At 43.4% G+C, this 18,697-nt stretch overlaps 1 protein-coding gene across 6 annotated transcripts in view; it reads left to right on the forward strand.

The window, feature by feature from the left end:
- The window catches only part of TMCC3 (transmembrane and coiled-coil domain family 3), a 148,369-nt gene that overhangs the window by 19,415 nt on the left and 110,257 nt on the right, over positions 1–18,697 (forward strand). The window contains exons 1-3 of one of the 6 annotated variants that reach the window (XM_075428442.1): positions 3,490–3,728; positions 6,715–6,791; positions 9,706–9,843. The exons of 3 other annotated variants lie outside the window; for them this stretch is intronic. In XM_075428442.1, coding sequence (XP_075284557.1) covers positions 9,832–9,843 — 12 coding nt within the window. In that variant the 5' untranslated portion in view covers positions 3,490–3,728; positions 6,715–6,791; positions 9,706–9,831. Of the gene's footprint in view, positions 1–3,489; positions 3,729–6,714; positions 6,792–9,705; positions 9,844–18,697 lie in introns of those variants that run through there. 2 more of the 6 variants (XM_075428445.1, XM_075428446.1) reach the window with 2 other exon arrangements.

Raw genomic sequence — 18,697 nt, forward strand, 5'->3', positions numbered from 1 at the left:
TGAAAAGGCTCACTACAGACACATGCACCAACTGATCCTGGAAATCTGATTTCCAGAGGGAACCAGGCTAACTAAACCAAGTCAAAAGTACGGAAACTGCAACCAATGTAAGATGAAAAAAATGAAAATGATGAGGATATGGAGATACAAGAAAACAGTCCAGAAATTAAGGTCATGCTACTCTAGCTGCCTTGTAAGAGCATCTGAAACCCCTCACATCACTGCGTTCCATGATTTAAGGAAGATTGCAAACTTCACTTCTCAATCTTTTGACTGAGAGAGCTGGGCCGGGTTCTTGTTGGGAAGAAGCTGTTACAGCTTTGCTGATGGCAGTTTCAATGCCAGCACTGTGCTGAACACCGGCCGAGGGTGAGTGCATTTTGGAACAATTTTGCAGTGTACCTGGAATTGTATATATCCAGTGTCACTTCGAAAGAACTGTGCTGCTCTGCCTCGGGGCATCCATAGCAACTTTAGTGTGTGGTGTTTGGCAGGCCTGTCTATAATTTACTCTTTTGCCTGATGTTATTTTTGTATAGTCAATATTTCCCTTTCACTCTCATAAAGCCTTTCTTGTCAAACGCTGATTGTATCTGTTATAAAAAAAGATTTATCCTAAATAAGAGCACTGACCAACAGGGTTTCTCTGTGCCCTCGACATAGTCTTTCAACCGTGCTGTCAGGAGTGCGTTAGGACGGAGAGCTTTGGGAAGTTGAGCTTTCAGCCTCCTGCTCTGTTGCACCCTTCCAACACAGCACTGCAAGAGAAAAAAAATTATTTGTGACAGAGATCATACTAGGCGCTAGGCTCCCTGCAAGAGCCAGGTTAACCCCATCTCTTTGCAGAAACTGGGCCTGTCTTGTCCCGTATCCTAAATTCCTTGTGTACAAAATGGCTTTAAGCTGCCACAAGCTCCGCATCTGCCGATGTGATCAGTCCCAGTTGTTCTTGTGCATTGGGTTTTCTGAGGTTTAGGTTTTGTACAGGTGTTGCTCTCTGAATCCAAAGCTTACAGAAAGCCATGAGGTACCCAGTGACTTCAGTGGGCTCTGGGGCCCCTCTGCTACGTCCTAACTTCACAGATGTCTTTCAAAGGACCAAATGGTCAGATGGAGTTTTGAAACAGGTAAATTGGCAGGATCTCCATACAAGGGACAGCATCTTAATCCTTCTGCTTCACCTGTTCTGAAAGTTATTGCCTCCCCTCAGATCAAGGGATGTGATTTTATACCAAAACTAGTCTGTGATGTGAGACTGTAATACAACTTTCTACAGATGTATAGAGTATACATGTTGTGTAGACATGCAATTGCCGTAAGACCTTGGTTACCCAAAGAGCCACAGAAGTCAAATGGAGTAATTTTTTCTGCCATCTCTAATATGGTTTTGGATTAACCCCTCACAAGGGACAGCGGCTCGTGGTGTTCTTAAGGGCAGGTTCCCCGTGGACCTTCAGGAGACAGGCTCAGGCATCCACTTTTCTGTGAACACTGCGGCTGGCAGACGCGTAGATCTGTGTAAGGTTTAACATGCTTAGAGGGAAAAATAAAGTTCAGATCTGCGGGTAGGCTGCCAGAAGAGACTACTGCCTTCAGCTGGTTGGGACAGTGTTTTCTAAGACTATGGGGGCTTTGAAATGGAGCTGGAATATTGGGAAACTCCTGGAGGAGGTCAGTTGTACCTCTGTCAGCTACAGTCAGTTCAGGCAGGTGCTGCATTTGACTTCCAGAAAAACTCACTCGGGCTCTGGCCATGTATCCAGCTCACCTGGGCTGGCACCCACCACTACCGTGCCGCCTGGCTTGACCCTGCAGCGTGGGGCTCCCCTGCCAAAGTGCACACATTGCGTGTCCAATGGACTCCTGTACTGCCATGGCCACGACGGGGAGCGAGGCACTGGAGGGGATGCCAGTGGGAGCAGCCTTTGGGAGGCATTTGTTAAAGCTTAGTCTCACTAGCCACAAGCCTGCTCCATCAAAAGAAACACATTCCCCGGGTCTTGTCTTTAGACCCTGGAGAGGGGCCGGTGCTCTGGAGTCACGACAGCCTCTGGTCCGGAGGGCAGCCTGGTAAGGAAGGCACAGGGCTTGCGGTGGGGCTTGTCTAAACATTACTGCTCTGTGACTTCCAGGGGGGTCACTGCAGTTTTCTGTGCATCATTTGCTCCCCCTTCCCTGCGAATGAGAATGCCGCTTAATGGACTCTGCAGCTTATTTTGACATTCTTAAATGTAAAACAATCTACAGAAATGAAAGAAGAGCTGTTTACACTTGGATAAAATAGAAAGCCTAACTAGTCCTTTGAGTTTCACTTTGATGGTGCATAATTGCAGGACCCAAAGCATGATAGAATATATCTCCCAAGATCACTCAGTTCAAAGATTTATCTTATTTTGAACAGTATACATCTTCTGAAAGATTTGTTGATTAGGGTTGTTTCTGATGCAGTCTCTTCAAGTTTTTGCATCTGATCTCACCATAAGAACATAAGGTTAAATAATTCTTTCACCTGCTCTTGCAGTTCAAAAGAAGTTGTTTCACAGTTGCTGTTTGATCTGATTGCAAGGTCTGCCACAGTGCAAACAGAGTTACGTTTTTTTTCTACCTCTGCTGAGGAGTTGTGCGAGTTTTTTCAGCTATTGTTTCTTCATGTGGACAAAATAACAACAAAATCTTCAGGTCCAGCATTCCTTTCTGGAAAAATGTTCAAAGTCTACTAAAGTTGTCAAATAAATCAGCACCTAGCAACAGATTGCTCAGGATACATATGGATGTGATGTGATTCAGTAATAAACAACTCGGCGATACGTACCTTGCCAAATGTTTTTTCCTGCGCTGCAGGACAGCAGTGCCAGCTCGGGATCTGAGCCTGATGATTTTTTGTTCCTTTCTTTGAGTCACAGGTGGGCAGCGATTTTCGTTTCAACCAATTGCTTTCCACAGCTAGCGAGGTTTCTGCACGATCTGGGAAGCGGAGGATCCTGCCGAATCGAGCCCCTGTTGCGGGGTGCCATCGGCAAGTCGCAAGCAGAATTGGCTGGTGCCACGGTGCTATGCCTGGCTGGATGCTGCTGGTTAACCACCAGCTGGCTTGAAGGGGAGGGCTTGATCCATCTCCTTGCTTGCCATTGATAATCAAGGATTTAAGATCTCGAGAAGGTGAAGAGCTAGGAAGGGGCTAGAAAGGTGTGGCAGATTCCTCCCTTCCCCTCTGTCTTTCATTGTGGCCGAAGGATCTCAGGATGGGCAGCAGCAGTGACCCATCTGCCCAGGGAGCAGCGATTGCTGGGTTTGGTGCAGGAGGTGGATCTGACAGCTTGGGGGGGCCACGAGCTGGGCTGAGCCTTGCCCCAAACTTCCTCTGTGACCCCCACGGCACTCACGGGGTTTCGCAGTGCCTCTTCCCCCACAGCGGGAGGAGGAACAGCCGCCGACCTTGGCTGGGAGGCTGCGCTCATCAGTGTTGGGAAAGCCCTGTGAAATGCAAGCCAAAATACCGTTTGTTGCTTTACACATTAGAAGAATGCACAGCAAATGCTTCCTTCTGAAGAGGACAGCAGTTTATTTAAAAAAGCGGTTTGCAGTCATGTTCTGAGCATGGTTCTAAATGGACTGGCTTGTTCCTGTTGCAAGATTTCTAAGAGCGATTTGGTGAACGAGAAGGAGGAAGCTCTGGAAGTGGCTGTACAAAAATTGCTGTCAAAGGCACAAAATACATTGAAAACCAGGTAGGCCATGCTGTTCTTTGTTAGCAGCTTGTGCTCTGATAAACTTAGGAGTTGCTGCAACTATGGCAAGTAAAAATCAAACCGTAAGTGTGATATTTGTGTCTTTAGCAAGATGTTTCTTTCCCAAATGGTGGCTGAGAGTAGCTGAAGCATTTTATTCCTCTGTACTATATGACTTAAGTAGCCCTTTTTTAATAGTAAAGCTTCCATTTGTGTGTTTATCTTGGGTCTGTTTTTTAGATTTGTTATACCAAATGATCTAGAAGTAAAGACTCAAACCCCTGAAGATACAACACAATATTCGACACAAAAAAGTAGGAAGAAAATAAAGTTGCAGTATGTACCTCAGCATGTTTTTTATACTATATGAAATACTATTTGTATTTACAAGTGCAAGAACTAGTTTTACAAGATAAGTAACCTTATCAGTCCACACCATGAGGCCAAATACAAACATAAGCTTCTTCACTCTGAGGGTGACGGAGCACTGGAACAGGCTGCCCAGAGGGGTTGTGGAGTCTCCTTCTCTGGAGATATTCAAGGCCCGCCTGGATGAGGTCCTGTGCAGCCTGCTGTAGGTGACCCTGCTTTGGCAGGAGGGTTGGACTAGATGACCCACAGAGGTCCCTTCCAACCCCTGCCATTGTGTGATTCCGTGAAAGAGAAAGGAAGGGCGACTGTGCACTGTGCGGTGGACTGGCATCCTTCTTCGTAAGACCAGGAGCTCACGTAGTATTGCCGAGGGTTGGTGCTGCCTGTGGTTATCTGGTGCAACTTTACCTTAGGTTAATTCCTTCAGGGGAAAATAAAAATACTAAGTGAATCAAATCTTTAAAGCTATAAAGTGGAACAGATTATTTTCCCAAGAGAAAAAGCATATTTGGTGGCACTATCACATTCCATATGTATGAGACGTTAGGCAGATTTTTTGTTCTGAAAAGCCAAGTTATCATTGCTTTTGTATAAAATGACAATTTTTAAATTTTAAGTAAAATTAAAGTTTTAAACAATAATGAATGGTTTTATGGAACTTGAGAATACTTTGAGGTTTTTTATTTTGCTAGGAATTTAGAAAATGCTTGTGTTCACTTTATAACAGATCCAAATAATCTGCTGGGGGGAAAAAGAACAAGATGAATCAGTTTTTCACTTACTAATGCCATCAAATGCTATGGGAGTAATAATTCTTTTTATTAACTTGCTCTAACAGCAAAAGCTAGCACAGGGACATGCTTCTCTTGTCAGAGACGCAGCAGACAAATTTTAGGGGATTCTGTGACAGGTGAAGTCTCTCTTAGTCCTGCAGGATCACTGCCCAGGGCTGGATATTTTGGGAATTATCCTTGGGTTTCTGAAGAGCCTTTGGCTGACATCCTTAAGCAGAGGCCATCTGAGAAAACCAAGATGCGCAGTGTGTGAAGTGTGTTAGCTGCATCCCTGTTTCTTTTCAGCTCTTCGCGTTGTGTTAGTGGTTTCAGGCGCTTTGCTCAGAAGCTACAGTTTCTGTCACGCAAGAGACATCTGAATCAATTAAACCTAATTTTAAATGACATTTCATCCTCAAAGGTGGAGCTTAGTGGGATTTTGAATGCCTGCTTTGGTCTCCCATCAGTGCTTTAAATGCAGGTCTGAGAGTTTTGAGCAGGCTCCTCTTGTCCTTCCTGCAGAAATCAAGGAAATAAGGTTTGCTTTAGAAAAATGTCATGTCAAAATGTTCCCAGTTACTACAGTCTTGTGTTATTACCACTGTGTGTGCACAGATGTGAGAGTTCATAAATAGCTTTTGCTGTACTGTGTAGCTTAGTACAGCTGAACACGCTGGAGTAGAAACGTTGTAATAGGAGCAGGAAGGAAAGAGCATTGCCTTATCTGATATGCAACACACACAGCAAGACCTACACTGTGTTTCCCTTGTAGTTTACATATCTCCTGGGTGTTGAGAGCCACAATATTTCGGTCTTCAATTCTAATTAAGATGAGGGAAAGAAAGGATGGGATGAACACCGCTGTCAGCTCTCACAGCGATAGACTGTAGGGCATAAAGTAGCATTTGCTTCTTGCTGACAGCCAGAAAATAAAAGATAGTGAGAAAGGTCTGAAGAGATTGTATTGTCCTCTTAAACAAATGCTGTAAGTTCTGTATTTTAAATGAAGTAAGCTAAAAAAATTTGTTCACCTGTAGCCTTTTCTTCTTCTAAATCTTTTCCAAATGCCTTACTTGTGAATTGTATTTTTCTCATTTCCAGAAAACAGAACTTTCAAATCATCAGTGCTAAGACATATTTCCTGAGGTCTGACTGACTTGTCTTTTCTTCCATTTTCTAATAAAACATTTGAAATCCTATCCTGAGGCACAGAACAAGCTTGTTTGATTTCAATTTCACGTTGTTTAACTAATTAACTTACCCTCTTGCTTTGGCTGTCTCATGGCAATTGGTCCCAGATTCTTGGTATAAGTGCTACAAGCACCTCAGGAAATAGTCAGAAAAGCCCAGCCTACAACTTGGAGAGGGCCACTGTGAAAGACTACCATCACACAGAGCAGTGCCGGTCAGGGAATGTTTCTGTGTCAGTGGAGATAAAGCTATGTGACTGTGTACTTTCAAACCGCTTTTATCCTGGGTTATGTAGGTAAAAATATAGCTTTTAAAAACGGCTGTTTTCAGCTGAACCTATTAAACTTGTGTGTGTATAAGTGCCAAGAATCGTGCAGAGGGTGTCCTGAACAGACAGATACGTCAACAGGCCACAGTTTACCCAAAGAACCGAATTTCTCATTCTTTTGTGTGCTGTAGGTTTCTTTTCACGTCTGTGTGGAGTTGACAGTGTTTCAGACTGAATTTACCCAGAGCAGCACACAGTCCGCGAAGCCTCCAGTCCTGCAACCTTGGACCTTTAGCTTCTAAAATGTTTGCACTTCTTGTTCAATGTGCGCATTCAGACTTTTTTTTTTTTTTTTTTACATTACCAATGTGATGAAATGCAGGGCTGTGGGCTGGATTCTGATCCTGTTTATTTCTCCCAGTGTAACTCGACTGAATTTGCTGGAGCCAGTCATGGAAGGTTAGTTTGCAGATTCTTGCTTTCTTCATCTTTCAGCTTCTCAATGACTCTTGTTCCCTCCATTTTATAATAAATGACTGTTGTTACTAACACGTTCAGGATTATGATGTAATTTTTCCCGTCCAGACTGTAATCCCCAACAGTTTCCAGGCTGGTTTAAGATAGTATCTTTGGTGAAGGATGGTAAAGAGGAAGCTGAGCTTGCTTTGCTGCAGGAAGAACACTCTCCGCCATCCCACTGCTTCTACTTCCACCACCACAGTGCTCAGGCAGTAAACGCTGTGTTCGTTAGAAGGACCAGGATGTCCCAGGCAGGAGGGATCTGAAGCAGAAGCTACAAGGCCAATGAGCTTTCTCCTCTATTTTGTTTAAACTTTCAGTGCTACCTGTTAGGAGTGAGGACAAGGCTTGTTTGCTCATCCTTTTGCTCCCCGAATCCTTTATTCCAGAGAGGGACAGAACTTTCTTTAGTCCCTGGCCACACGTAATATGTAGATGTGAGCAAAAATGTCCTCATTTATGGTGAAATGTGCTGCTAGCTATAGATTTTGAGAAAGTCAGAGTCCTTCGGCTGACTTAAACCTACTGACAATCTAGATGAATTATCCTACTTGTTATGGAACATTGTTCCTGTTCTTAGACAAACATATATTGCTCCAGACAAACCAGAACCCGTAAAATGATATGTGCTTTTAAGTAGATTTGTAGTATCAGGGCTGAAAGGGGGAAAGTGGTTTTTTTTAATGCATCTGAATAGAACTGGCATGTGCTGCAGGACTCCCGGGCTGTGCTGTTCAATAGTCAGCACCCTCATCGCCCTTAATCTCCCCTGCAACAACAAACACGGCAACACTTGTCTGGGTGCCAGATAACCTTGCTGTGAACGAAGTGGAGGGAGTAAAGGCTGCTCACTGTCATCTCTCGAAACTACAACAAAGTGACAGCATACCTCAGGACGTTACTGATGCATCTGCAGCTGGCCGGCCGTTAGCTACCCCTTTTTGCGGGGTAGAGGTATATCCTGCACCCACTGCTGCAGCAGCACCCCCAGGCATGCGGGAGTCACCAGAAGTTATGGATTACCTGTCTCTGGTAGGATAATGGCCATACTGGGTCACGCTGTAGGTCTCCCGTGACAATAGGTAGTAGATACTAAAACAAGAATTTAAGCATCAGGCTGTGTGGGTGTGTATATACAGATATAGCTATAGGTATGTATGAAAGGGATCATTGCGACAATATCCCCCTTCTGGTAATCAGTGTTGTTAGGGGAGCGTCCTGACCCCAAGCTTGTGTCCAAGCTGCCATTCTTACTAGCTACTGATGGTGAGGTTTCCACATTTTAGTCCATTGACACTTCTGTCCTCCAGAACATCACTCTACCTATAACTAAAACAGTTAAACTGTGCCATGCAGCAGGGGTGGCTCTTAACCACCGGCAGCTGGGGTCAGTTGTCACAGGCAACAGCTCAAAGTGGATGGCGGAGCAAAATTGGTTTTGTTGGGTGCTAAAGCTGTAGGTCTGCCTGTGCGTAAATTAGGCCGTCAGGAGTCCTAATGCTGCATGTTCTCTGGCTGCTGGGAAGAACTGATATGAATGCCACTGGGGGTGGCACAGGGATCTGCAGAACATCTCAGGGTCATGTCATGTTTGTTCCCTCCGTCCGTTGCTCACTTTTCCAACTTGCTTACATCTGCGCACAGAGAAGCTCTTTCTGTATCCCGAGCTGAGGTCCTGTGTGTGGCTGTGCACGTGCCAGTAAGGACCCACTGAGCATGGGGACCTCTGCCTTTGTCTGGAAAAATCTCAAAGCAGGAATTAGCATGTCTGTAACTGAGTGTGTGCAGACCATGAGCAGCATCCAGTACTCTGTGGGAAAGGAGAGGAGGAGATCCTCATATTGCTTTCTCAACAGCATGTGTTGTCTCACGGGCGTGTTGCTCTGGCACTCCTGTTGCCTCAAGAAGCAGCCACCAACATAGCATGACACTCTGCAAGGACTGTTTTGGCCTCGTAGTGGGCACAGATTACTGGGGTGAGATACCCCTAGACCCCCAAGAAAAGAGGACACTGATCACAGCCCCTAGAAGGGCTTCTTCATGCTGATTTCACAGCTTCATTGCTCCCCGCTGGTTGTCTTACCTGGCTCCTAAGAACGTCTTCACTTACTTTCAGTCTGGTGCCTGGGGGCATCTGCTCTGCTGTCCTGCACACGGAGCTGCACTTCGCAATGCTGACTACAAGCAAGAAGCTTAGAGCTCTGTGTGACATATTATGACAGAGGGAGGTCTAGAAAGCTACCTGAGGCTGACACCAAGGTGTGTAAGAGGTGAGAAGTGCAGAAATATTTGCACCTGTCCTGAAGACATGTCTTCACCTGTGTATTTCATAGGAGCAAGTCTTTGGTTTGGTTTTTTTTTTCCACTCTGAATTTACTTCACTGCACATGGGCCCAGAGGTGTAGTGCTTGACAAGTCTGGGAAAAACAGTTTGGAAACCAGATACAGACAGACATGATTTTAAGAAGTGTAAAATGAAGGGCAAATATCCCCATCCGCTTATAGAGATGATACCATTTTCTTATTCATTTGGAATAGCTTTTGTTTTTTTGGTTTTGTCGGCTGATACATGAGCTTCTTGCTTTTTATTGCATATATGGGGTCCTGATTTATAGCTGTGTGGGAAAGTAGCAATGACTCTCTTACTTAAAGCAAGATAGTTATCTGAGGTGGTTTTGCCTTCAAACTTCTTCTTAGAGTCAAGATATCTACTTTCCACTGGAATTACATTCTTGTATTACTTTCCAGCCTGATTCTGTGCTTGGAATGAATTTAGCTATTCTTTGCAGTCAAAACAAGAATGAATTGCTTCTGTTATTTTTGCTTCTGAGTTGTGTTTTTTTTTTCCCCCCAGGAGAGCATGTGGACAGACACAAACTTCCTGAAAGTACTTTTGGAATGAAACAAGCTTAAGCTGGTGACTCACTTGCACAGCTTTTACTGATATTTGTAGAGACCTTTCCCCTTAACAAGTGGTCCTATGGCTTCAGAGGTAATGGTTGCAGAATTGGATTCAGGCTTGAATTCATTGCAGGTTCATGATGAGATTATTAAGAGCTGCTTCTGCTGGTTATAAATCCTGTCACAGAACTAAAGGATTTGGCTATAAAGGTGAAAATTTCCTTTTTTAGAGCTATCTGAGGGAGACAGCCGTGGCTGGGAGATAGGTGAAACTGTGTGTTTACCTGAATTTTTCAGCAGTTTGTTCTAAAGGAGTGCAAAGCAGAACTAAAGCTGTCCTCACTCCTCTGGGAAGATCAGATGGCAAAAATCTTGCCTGATCTTTCCCAAGAGAGGTGTTTGGTTGGTGAATATTGATTTACCATGGAGCGTTTCGCTTGAATTCTGATTTCAGGTTGGAACAAATTTGTATCGGGCCCACAGACTAGGAAAAAAAAGAATTGGCTGTGGTAGATGGTAAGAGTATGCAATCCTTGGCTGAAATGAGTATCTGTGATCTCGTTGGGAAGATGGAGAAATCAGTCACTATGTGACAAGTCCTGGTACATGTGTTTGGTAGTTCCAGAATGTATTTCACTGCTTTAAACTGCTTGCATAACAGCAGGAAAGAAAATCCAGCTCTGAGGTTTAAAGTGTTTACTCTGTGGAAATCCTCTGAGTTCAATGTTCTTCAGATATTTATGATCCAGTGAGAATCAAACCTTAGCAGAAGCTTTATGAAGCATGAACATATGCATAAGCAAATGCACACACTTGGATGTGTGCATCTGCACATTCTGCATTAAAGTCCTGATTCCCTACTTGGAGAGAAAAAGAAAATAATTGGCTCAGAATTACACAACTGAATTTAGTTACTTGAAGTAATTAGGGCAGCGTACGTGGCTTGTGGAGAAGCCATGAGGCTGACTTTTTGTATGAAATCACAACTTCTCTTAAACTTCTAACTCATTAAAGGATGAAGTGTGTAAACTGGCTCACTTCTTTCAGTGACCTCCTGGAACTATAGGCTGAAGCACCTTGTTGAACTGGAGCTGCAACTGCTCTGCAGTATGAAAACAGTTCAAAATGGACTTTCCAAATGGTGTTTGGAGTCTATCAACATACCAGCGACTTCGGAGATCATATACAGCAGGGAAAGAGGGGACACGCGTTGCTCTGAAGTGGCCTGCACAGAATGGGATATGAGGGGGCTAATGACATATAGTTCTATTTTCAGTAGTGTTTGTGTACTTTTTGCACAGAGAGAAAATAATTTACTCCTGTGTGGCAGCCTCTCTTTTTGGAAATGCATAGGTCTAGCGTTACGCGTGTTTTACATCTCCATTCTCTCCTTTTTCACTTGGGGTGTGGGGGGTGTGGTGTTAATCCGTGATAACATCTGGGGAAAGAATCACAGTTTTAAAAGGTTTTCTTTTACCATTTTTTATTAGCTGTTTTCAGTTTTTTTTTTTTTTTTGTGGCATACTGTGTAGAAGATGCTGTGTGTACAGTACGTGGAGTGGTAGCAGAAGATAAACTGGCCTGGGGGGAAAAAAGAAGCAAACTTGGGAGACCTAGAAATACTGACATTTTGAGCTAAATTACTAATGCATACTTTGTAGTAGACAAAAATTGTACTGGAGTAATTTCCTGGCATTCAAACATATATCTGAGAACACCTGCTATTACAATTCCAACTTTGTGTTCCAAGTGAATAGAACCCAAGGAATGTTACTTTTTGTTTTCGTTGTCCATCTACAGACTTCAGTTTCAATTTACATAAACCATACGCTGTGCAGTGCTTTTCTGCTTCTTCTGTTTATCATTCTGTATATTTTCTTGTACATGGCAACACTTCAAAAAAATTTTCTGTCTTTCTGAGGCATACTGAATGAGGAGACGTATTCCCCAGATTTATTCTCCCAGTGTTAATTGTCTTAGTCTGTAAATAAATCCAGCAAGCTGAAGCCAGAATACTACATTTTATGTTGAAGACTATGATAGTCAAGTGAATTGGCAAGCCTACAGAGCCTGTTTGCTCCATGCTTGGTGGTACTTGTGCTTCCACGGTGTTATAGTTTATCTGTCATTGGTCAACAAATCAAAATATCGTAAAAGTTTGTTTAGCCCATATTGTGCTTCTGAATGCTTTGATTTAGCAATGTATGTAGTACTTGGCAGGCTGGGACCCTGGAGTTCGAGAATGCCTTGATTTACAGGGCAGATGGGTAAAATGATTTGAAAGCTGGTACTGCTGCATTTTCCCACTTTCCGGCTACTTGTGATTGTTTGTGAACTGTGCTCTTCTACTGTTTCTACTAATCCTTGGTAATGCAAGTATTATTAACAGGTTTAATAACAACTAAGATAATGAGTTTTGATTTGAATTTTAGTTCCTACGTTCACATCATAATTTTGCAATTGGAACATGGAGCAGTAAAATATTGCTTTGTTAGCTACAGCTTTGTTAGCTATACAAAAAAGAGAACTTCTGATCATCTTGTGCTTTAAAAGCAGGCATGATTAAATCATTGCTAACCAAGAAAACAAATTAAAAGTTCTTTCACTAAAATACTTAATTTGCAGTGTTAATTTGCAAAACCATGGAGGATAATGGGGACTGATCCTGTGATGAGTGCCTGATTTGATGCTTCTGGTGCATGCAGCACTCTAATCCTAATGACTTTCAAATGATGGAACAAATGAGTTGTGATCATCTGCCATCGCCTGAGAATCTTGCTTGTATATATCAAATGCTGCAATTGGTTGAGAGAACTGATGGAAAATGACAGCACATAATCTCATTCCAGTGAATCTGTGTGCTCCCAGCAGGTTATTACTGGGTTCCTCTCGATACCTGTAGATTTTGCACTTTTATTTTTCTGTTTCATAGTCTTTTGAACTGTTCTTCCCAGACCTGTATCACCTATGCAGATGCAGACGGGGCTCTGATTCATTTCTTGTTGTTGGAGGGTTGCAGAATGGTGCTCTCAGATGGAGAAAATATCCAAAAGGGAGAGACTTGCTCACAGAGCTACTGTACATGCCACAGGAGTGGCCATGCTTTGATTAATGGGGAGGAGAGCTGGGGAGAAAGGGGCAAAAAGCTTTGTGTTCTCCCCCCGTTTTTCACATGCCCTGTGGAGCAAATACTTAACCTGTGGCCATAAAACTTCATATGGTGGTGCATTATCCTGCAAGACACCATGAGAAAGAGATTTGTTGATAATATTTTCCAGTGTTACCCCTTTCATTTCATTATTCATCCCTGATTTGTCATTAGAATGATCCCCCAAATAGAAAATTAGTAATGAATAAATTTCATGTGGTTGACCAGAAGTGTTCTGATGACAACTATGTATTAAATATGCTGGTTCATGCTGAAGTTTGAAACTCTTTCCTTTGGCCCTCATGGCAAACTGAAGGAGAGATGGCTTGCATTTGCGCTCCAGCCCAAGCCTGCTGTCAGTAAGGACCGGGCGATGGGGATGCCTTTGTAAGCACTGCCCTTTCTGAAGGCTGAAGTGGTTCTGCTTTTCTTATCGGGCAGCAGCATCTGAGGCAAACAAAGAAGGGCTTGTGAGCCAGCAGATATCTTGCACGATGTGCATTCATACAGAAATTGCCATGGCCTCTGTGTTACCTTTGCTGATGCAAGGGAAGGGGTGGTGGAGCGGGAGGAGGCAGGCATGCTGCCAGCCTGGTGTGGCATGGGCAGAGCAAGCTCTGCCTGCCTCCGGCGCCGGGCACCCACGTGAAGCCGGCGTGGCGGCTGGGGCTTGGCTTTGCGGGGAGCCAGAGGTCCCTCTCAGTCTGGCAGTGGAGCTTTTCCTCGCCACGTCCCTTGCCTTTGGTCTGGGAGCGCAGCCAGCCTCGCTGGTGGACTCTGGCAGGAGAGCAGATGCTGCTGTGGAGATCTTGCCCACGGCAAAAGAACTTCAAGTTTTACTGAAAACAGTAAATAAAAAACACTCTGAGGCAGTGCAGGGTGGCCTTAGCTTCCTACAGGGACTGGCATTGAAATGATGACAGTTTATGCTATCTTGTTGGAGATAAATTTATCTTCTCGAGACATTTCCATAACATTCCCTCAGCCAGAGGAGCTGAGATTCCTGAGCCATCACTCTTACTTGTCTCCTCTTAAGGTATAATGTTTCCCAAGCATTTAGTGAGCTGAGAACATGGGTATCTGCAGCATCACACAGTAGGACAATGTCAAGGCTGTTTGATGAAACTCTGAAGTTTTTGATGTACTAGTGAAGTAGGCAAACAAGCCTGGACCCTGTGAATTTTCATGCCGCTTCCAAGACATCTGTTGCTTTTGATTTTTGTACGCTTGGTTGACAGATTAATTAACACAAAAAGAAAAGAGATGCTTTTATATTTCTTTTGGAGCTCTTTTTGATGCTAGAGTTGCCCATGAGTGCCTTTGGACTCTCTAGGACTGTCAGATGCAGGGAGTTCTTCAATTAGCAGCAACTCTCTCCTGCTGCTGGCTTTTTTGTTCTGCCTCTGTAAGTATGCCATTTCTGCTTCTCCTTTTCTTTTTTATCTGAATTTTTTTCTCCCTGTCACTTTACAGTAGAAACTGTAATGTTACCGAATGACTGCTGTGCCTCTCTGTCCTTTCTGTATCAATCAAGTCATCTGGGACAGAGGGAACAGCTTGAAGGTCACAGCCCCACCTTTGCTCTGGCTGTACGTTGAAATAAAGGGTGTAGGCAAGAAGGAAGTTAGCTGTGCTTTTAGTGGGGTGATCTGAACCCTGGGCCTCTGTTCTAGTTCTGATGCTGGCTGTTCTGTTTAAAACTTGCCGATGCATTTCCCTATGAGAACAGTGCTATGTGGTTGTTAAAGGAACTGGGGTTTCTGTGGAACAAAATTTCTCATGCTGCAGTATGGAAAATCTGATCTGACCAGTCTGTGTGATGCAGGATGAATAATGGGAATGGGAGTCATGTGGAACATGCAGTATGGTCAGGGATCCTGAGCAGTAGCAGAGATCAGAAGTAGAAGAATTCTGGCCTAAACACAACAACCCCAGTTACTTTTCCCATTAGATTTAATTATATAGGTTCTTCTTTGGCCACCCTGCGGCGGTCCGTGCTTTCTGAGAAGTGTGGTGCCCAGGCAATACTCTTGCTAAAGCATTAACATCTACAGATGAAAAAAATATTTATGGATTCCAAGGTGGAGTTTGTTCTAGGATCCTCATTTGTTTGTCTGTTCGTTTTTGCAACAGCATGACACGGCCATGTATTTGTGACCCTGTCTGATCTCCACATCCACCCATTCCCTGTGTTGCATTTGTGCAGCTGATAACTTCTTCATTTGTTCATGCTGTATTATCATCTTATTTTAAATCCATTCCAACCAATTTCTCAAATCCTTTTAATTTCTAATTCTGTCCTCCCCTGTGCTTGCAGCACCTTCCAGATGCTGCTGTTACTGTGTATAGAAAATGCATGTTCTCTATTTCATGGTCTCAGTTGAGACCTAAGCGAGTGTCCCACGGTACAGCCTTCCTGTTTGGCAGGGAACTGCGGAGAAGCACTTCTTGGTTTTGTATTATGAAAGAGCATAAAAAAAGCTGTATATTAACTGAAGATACAGAGCATCTCCTTCTTCTGTCTTGCCCAGAAAGGCCTTTATCCTGTCGTGGGAGGAAGACTGACATGAACTGTCTCTGATAAAGCCTCATTAGCTTTTCTGTAACACTCTACAGCCTTCTGGGTGCTTGCAAAGCGAGAGCTCATTTCCTCTCCTGTTTCCGTGTTTCCCATGAACTGAAGTTCCACGGGGCCAGGAAGTTACTGATCAGTCAGAGTATTTGTTGCTCCCAGAAAGACAGCAAATTTTCTGTTGAATGGAAGTTCCCAAACACAGTCTCTTCTGTCTCTTATGCGGAGGTAATTATTAGCTATTTCGTCTCAATTTTCACTGCGTTTTTACAGAAACGTGTTTTCTGCCTATACTTTTGATGGAAAATTTCTGTCAAGCTTACTTTCCATAATCACTGCTGAATACAGTGTCCTTTATTTAGTGAATTACTGTGCCAGGGAATATTGTGGTAGTCTACTTTCAAAAACAGTGGGAGTCAGAAAGCAGAGTCCTATCTCTGACGCAAAAGCATTGATCTGTCTGTAGCTGTTACTACTGGGACATCCAGACACATCAGCCCAAATTCACTCCAAAGATTTTGAAGCTTTTAAATGACAACTCATTTCTCTTCGCACAGAATATAGAGAGTCCTTGGACAGCAATTTAGGTGCCACAGTTGAAGAAAACAGGTGGATGAACTCAGGCAACAGGGAGCAAGTAAATGCACTTTAAAGTCAATGATTTACTGCTTGAATTGATGCAGTCACTTAACCTCCTGAAAAACAGGGACCTCACCAAAAGTGGAATGGCCTGAGAGGGACTATTTGTAATCAGTGTTGGCCATGACTGTGACTACCCAAAATACTGAGACTAAAAAGACAGGCTGATCAGCCAACTAATTTAGGTCGTGATCCAAATTGCACTAAAATTAATGGATGGACTGTGACCTCATGAGAGCTGAATTGAGCTCTAATAGATAAAAGAATTCACTAAGCACAAAACACTTCAGAATATTTCTCTTGCTGTTTAAAAGTTATATTTAGTTTTAAAGTTTCAAGCCTCTTTCTTAAAATAGTATCTGCCTATGGCGAACCGCGAATGACTGGTCTGGATAACAGCAGAGCAGGAGTTAGTGAAACCCTTATCTGTTCTTGTCTTTCCTCAAAATTTTCGGTTTAAGATTTCTTCTGTATCTTAACCCTACCAAATATAACCTCCCTTAACTCTTAATTTCATTATTTTTCATGTTAACGTCTTGCACAGTTTCAGCTTGCTAGTTTCAGGGGAGAGATGAGTCACAGAATCAGGTAGGTTAGACGGGACCTCTGGATGCCTCCATTCCAACCACCTGCTCAAAGCAGGCCCAGTTAGAGCAGGTGGTTCCGTTATGTCGCTGTTGAGTTTTGAGTGTCTCCAAGGATGGAGACTCCGTGGCCTTTCTGGGCAGCCTGTCCTATGGTCTGGCCAAAACAGAGATCTGTTGAGCAGAAGGCATCCAAAACAGAGCTCTGAAATGCATTGCTGTGATCTCATTGGACGGACAAGTATACTGGGTTTCTTCTAGAAACAAGCAGGCATTCATAATTGTAGAGAGGCCTAGAGAGCCTGTATGTGTTATAAATACTCCATCCTCGTATTTTTTTTGTTGCCTCAGTTGGGGTTTAACTAGTGTGTATGCAGTCTCTAGTCTTGTTGGAGTTTTTCAAACAGGGAGAAAACGCAGTCTCAGCTTGACCACTGTATCTCCCATTGAGTTTTTCTGGTTGGATTTCTTTGTTGGCTGCTACAGAGCTTGCTATTTAGGGCTGATCCTTTGGATCAGCGGTGAAGATCTCCAGGAGGCTGTGGTGTCCATGGAGCTGAGCTGGCTGCTAGGTCTTTTACCTCAACACAGTTACAGTGGCACTTTCTCTGGGTGTGTTTGACAGGTTTGGTAGAAAGGCTGTCTGCATGCAGGCAAGAGGGAGAAAGTTAGCTCAAGTAGCCTTCCAGCAAACACTTGGGATCAAAGTCCACCATGGTGCTGGCCTTCTTCGCTGCCGAGCTGCAAAAAACACTTTGAGGGGACCAAAAAAGCCCAGAGGAACAGTAGGGCCTAGTTCTAGAATTAAAGGTGACTCTCTTTTGTGCCAACCCAAGCCAGCAGACTCTAGGTCTTGCCTCCTAGAAGATTTAGGCTCCTCCTTTCTTGAGGCTGGGCCCTGCTTTGCCAAGGTGGGACTGCAGGCAGCTGCCTCCTCCCCTCCCCGTTAAGGTCTGGCAGTAATGCTGCAGTTAGCGCTCAGAGGGATGGAGGCTGCTTTTCTCCTCTTACAGCCTCCTGGAGATGCATCAGCAAACCATGTGCGGGATGTCATGGGAAATATTAAATGCAATAACTTTCTTACAAGATTCAATTTTTTCCCCTCGGTAAGCATTGTATGAAGATTAAATATAATATTAGCTAAACAGGTTGCTTATATTAATAGCAGCATGAACTCACAGGGATGCTCGCTGCACTCTGCTGGTTTTAGAGTGACTTCTTTTGGGGATGATTACGCTCAGTTCTTGCCTTTAAATACCATTTCTAGTTTCTCACGCTCTGGGAAAACAAGAATTTAGAGACCTGTGAACCAGAAGACAAAAACTTCAAAAGTATACAAGTCTCCTGATTGTTTTCTTAAAACAGGGTCTTCAATATCAGTGACTCTCTTGGCATTTTAAAATACTGAAATTCTGCCTTGACTAGCCTTGCTCTGCAGCCTTATACTGTCTAGAGTCGTTGACACCAACCTCGGTTTGGGTCGCAGAACTCAAATGTTAATACCACTGATTAACTTCTGGCATGCTAAAATGGCAAGAGTATTAAAATAGTTTTTCATTTTGTGTCCCTGTTTCGACTTACTGGATGATTTGGATGTCATTAGGCTACTTATTTATAGCAAGAGTATGAGCACTGCACTACGAGCAGTGGAAGTAATTTCTGGCTGCTTAGCTAGAAGTCCAAATGTTAATTTTTGTTAGTGTTTAAATTAAATGAAAGCATCGTTTTGTTCAATTCTTCAGTATCCAAAATAAACTGATTACACAAGTGCAATTAAGACAACAAGCTTAATCTCTCCTTTTACCGTGCAAGTTGACTGTGCCAGTATAAGCCTGCAGTCTTCATGACTTGCTTATGAATCTTGTAGATTGCTTTGCAGTCACTTAATAAAATTGAACTTCCTGAACTGAAGAAAAATAGTTCAATTATTTTTAGAATAACAGCCCAGATATCCATAGCATGGAGATAACGGTTGTATTTTATAAAAATAAATTCTCAGTAG

The sequence above is a fragment of the Opisthocomus hoazin genome, chromosome 8 (assembly GCF_030867145.1).
Source record: "Opisthocomus hoazin isolate bOpiHoa1 chromosome 8, bOpiHoa1.hap1, whole genome shotgun sequence".
In the NCBI taxonomy this organism is placed as follows: Eukaryota; Metazoa; Chordata; class Aves; order Opisthocomiformes; family Opisthocomidae; genus Opisthocomus; species Opisthocomus hoazin.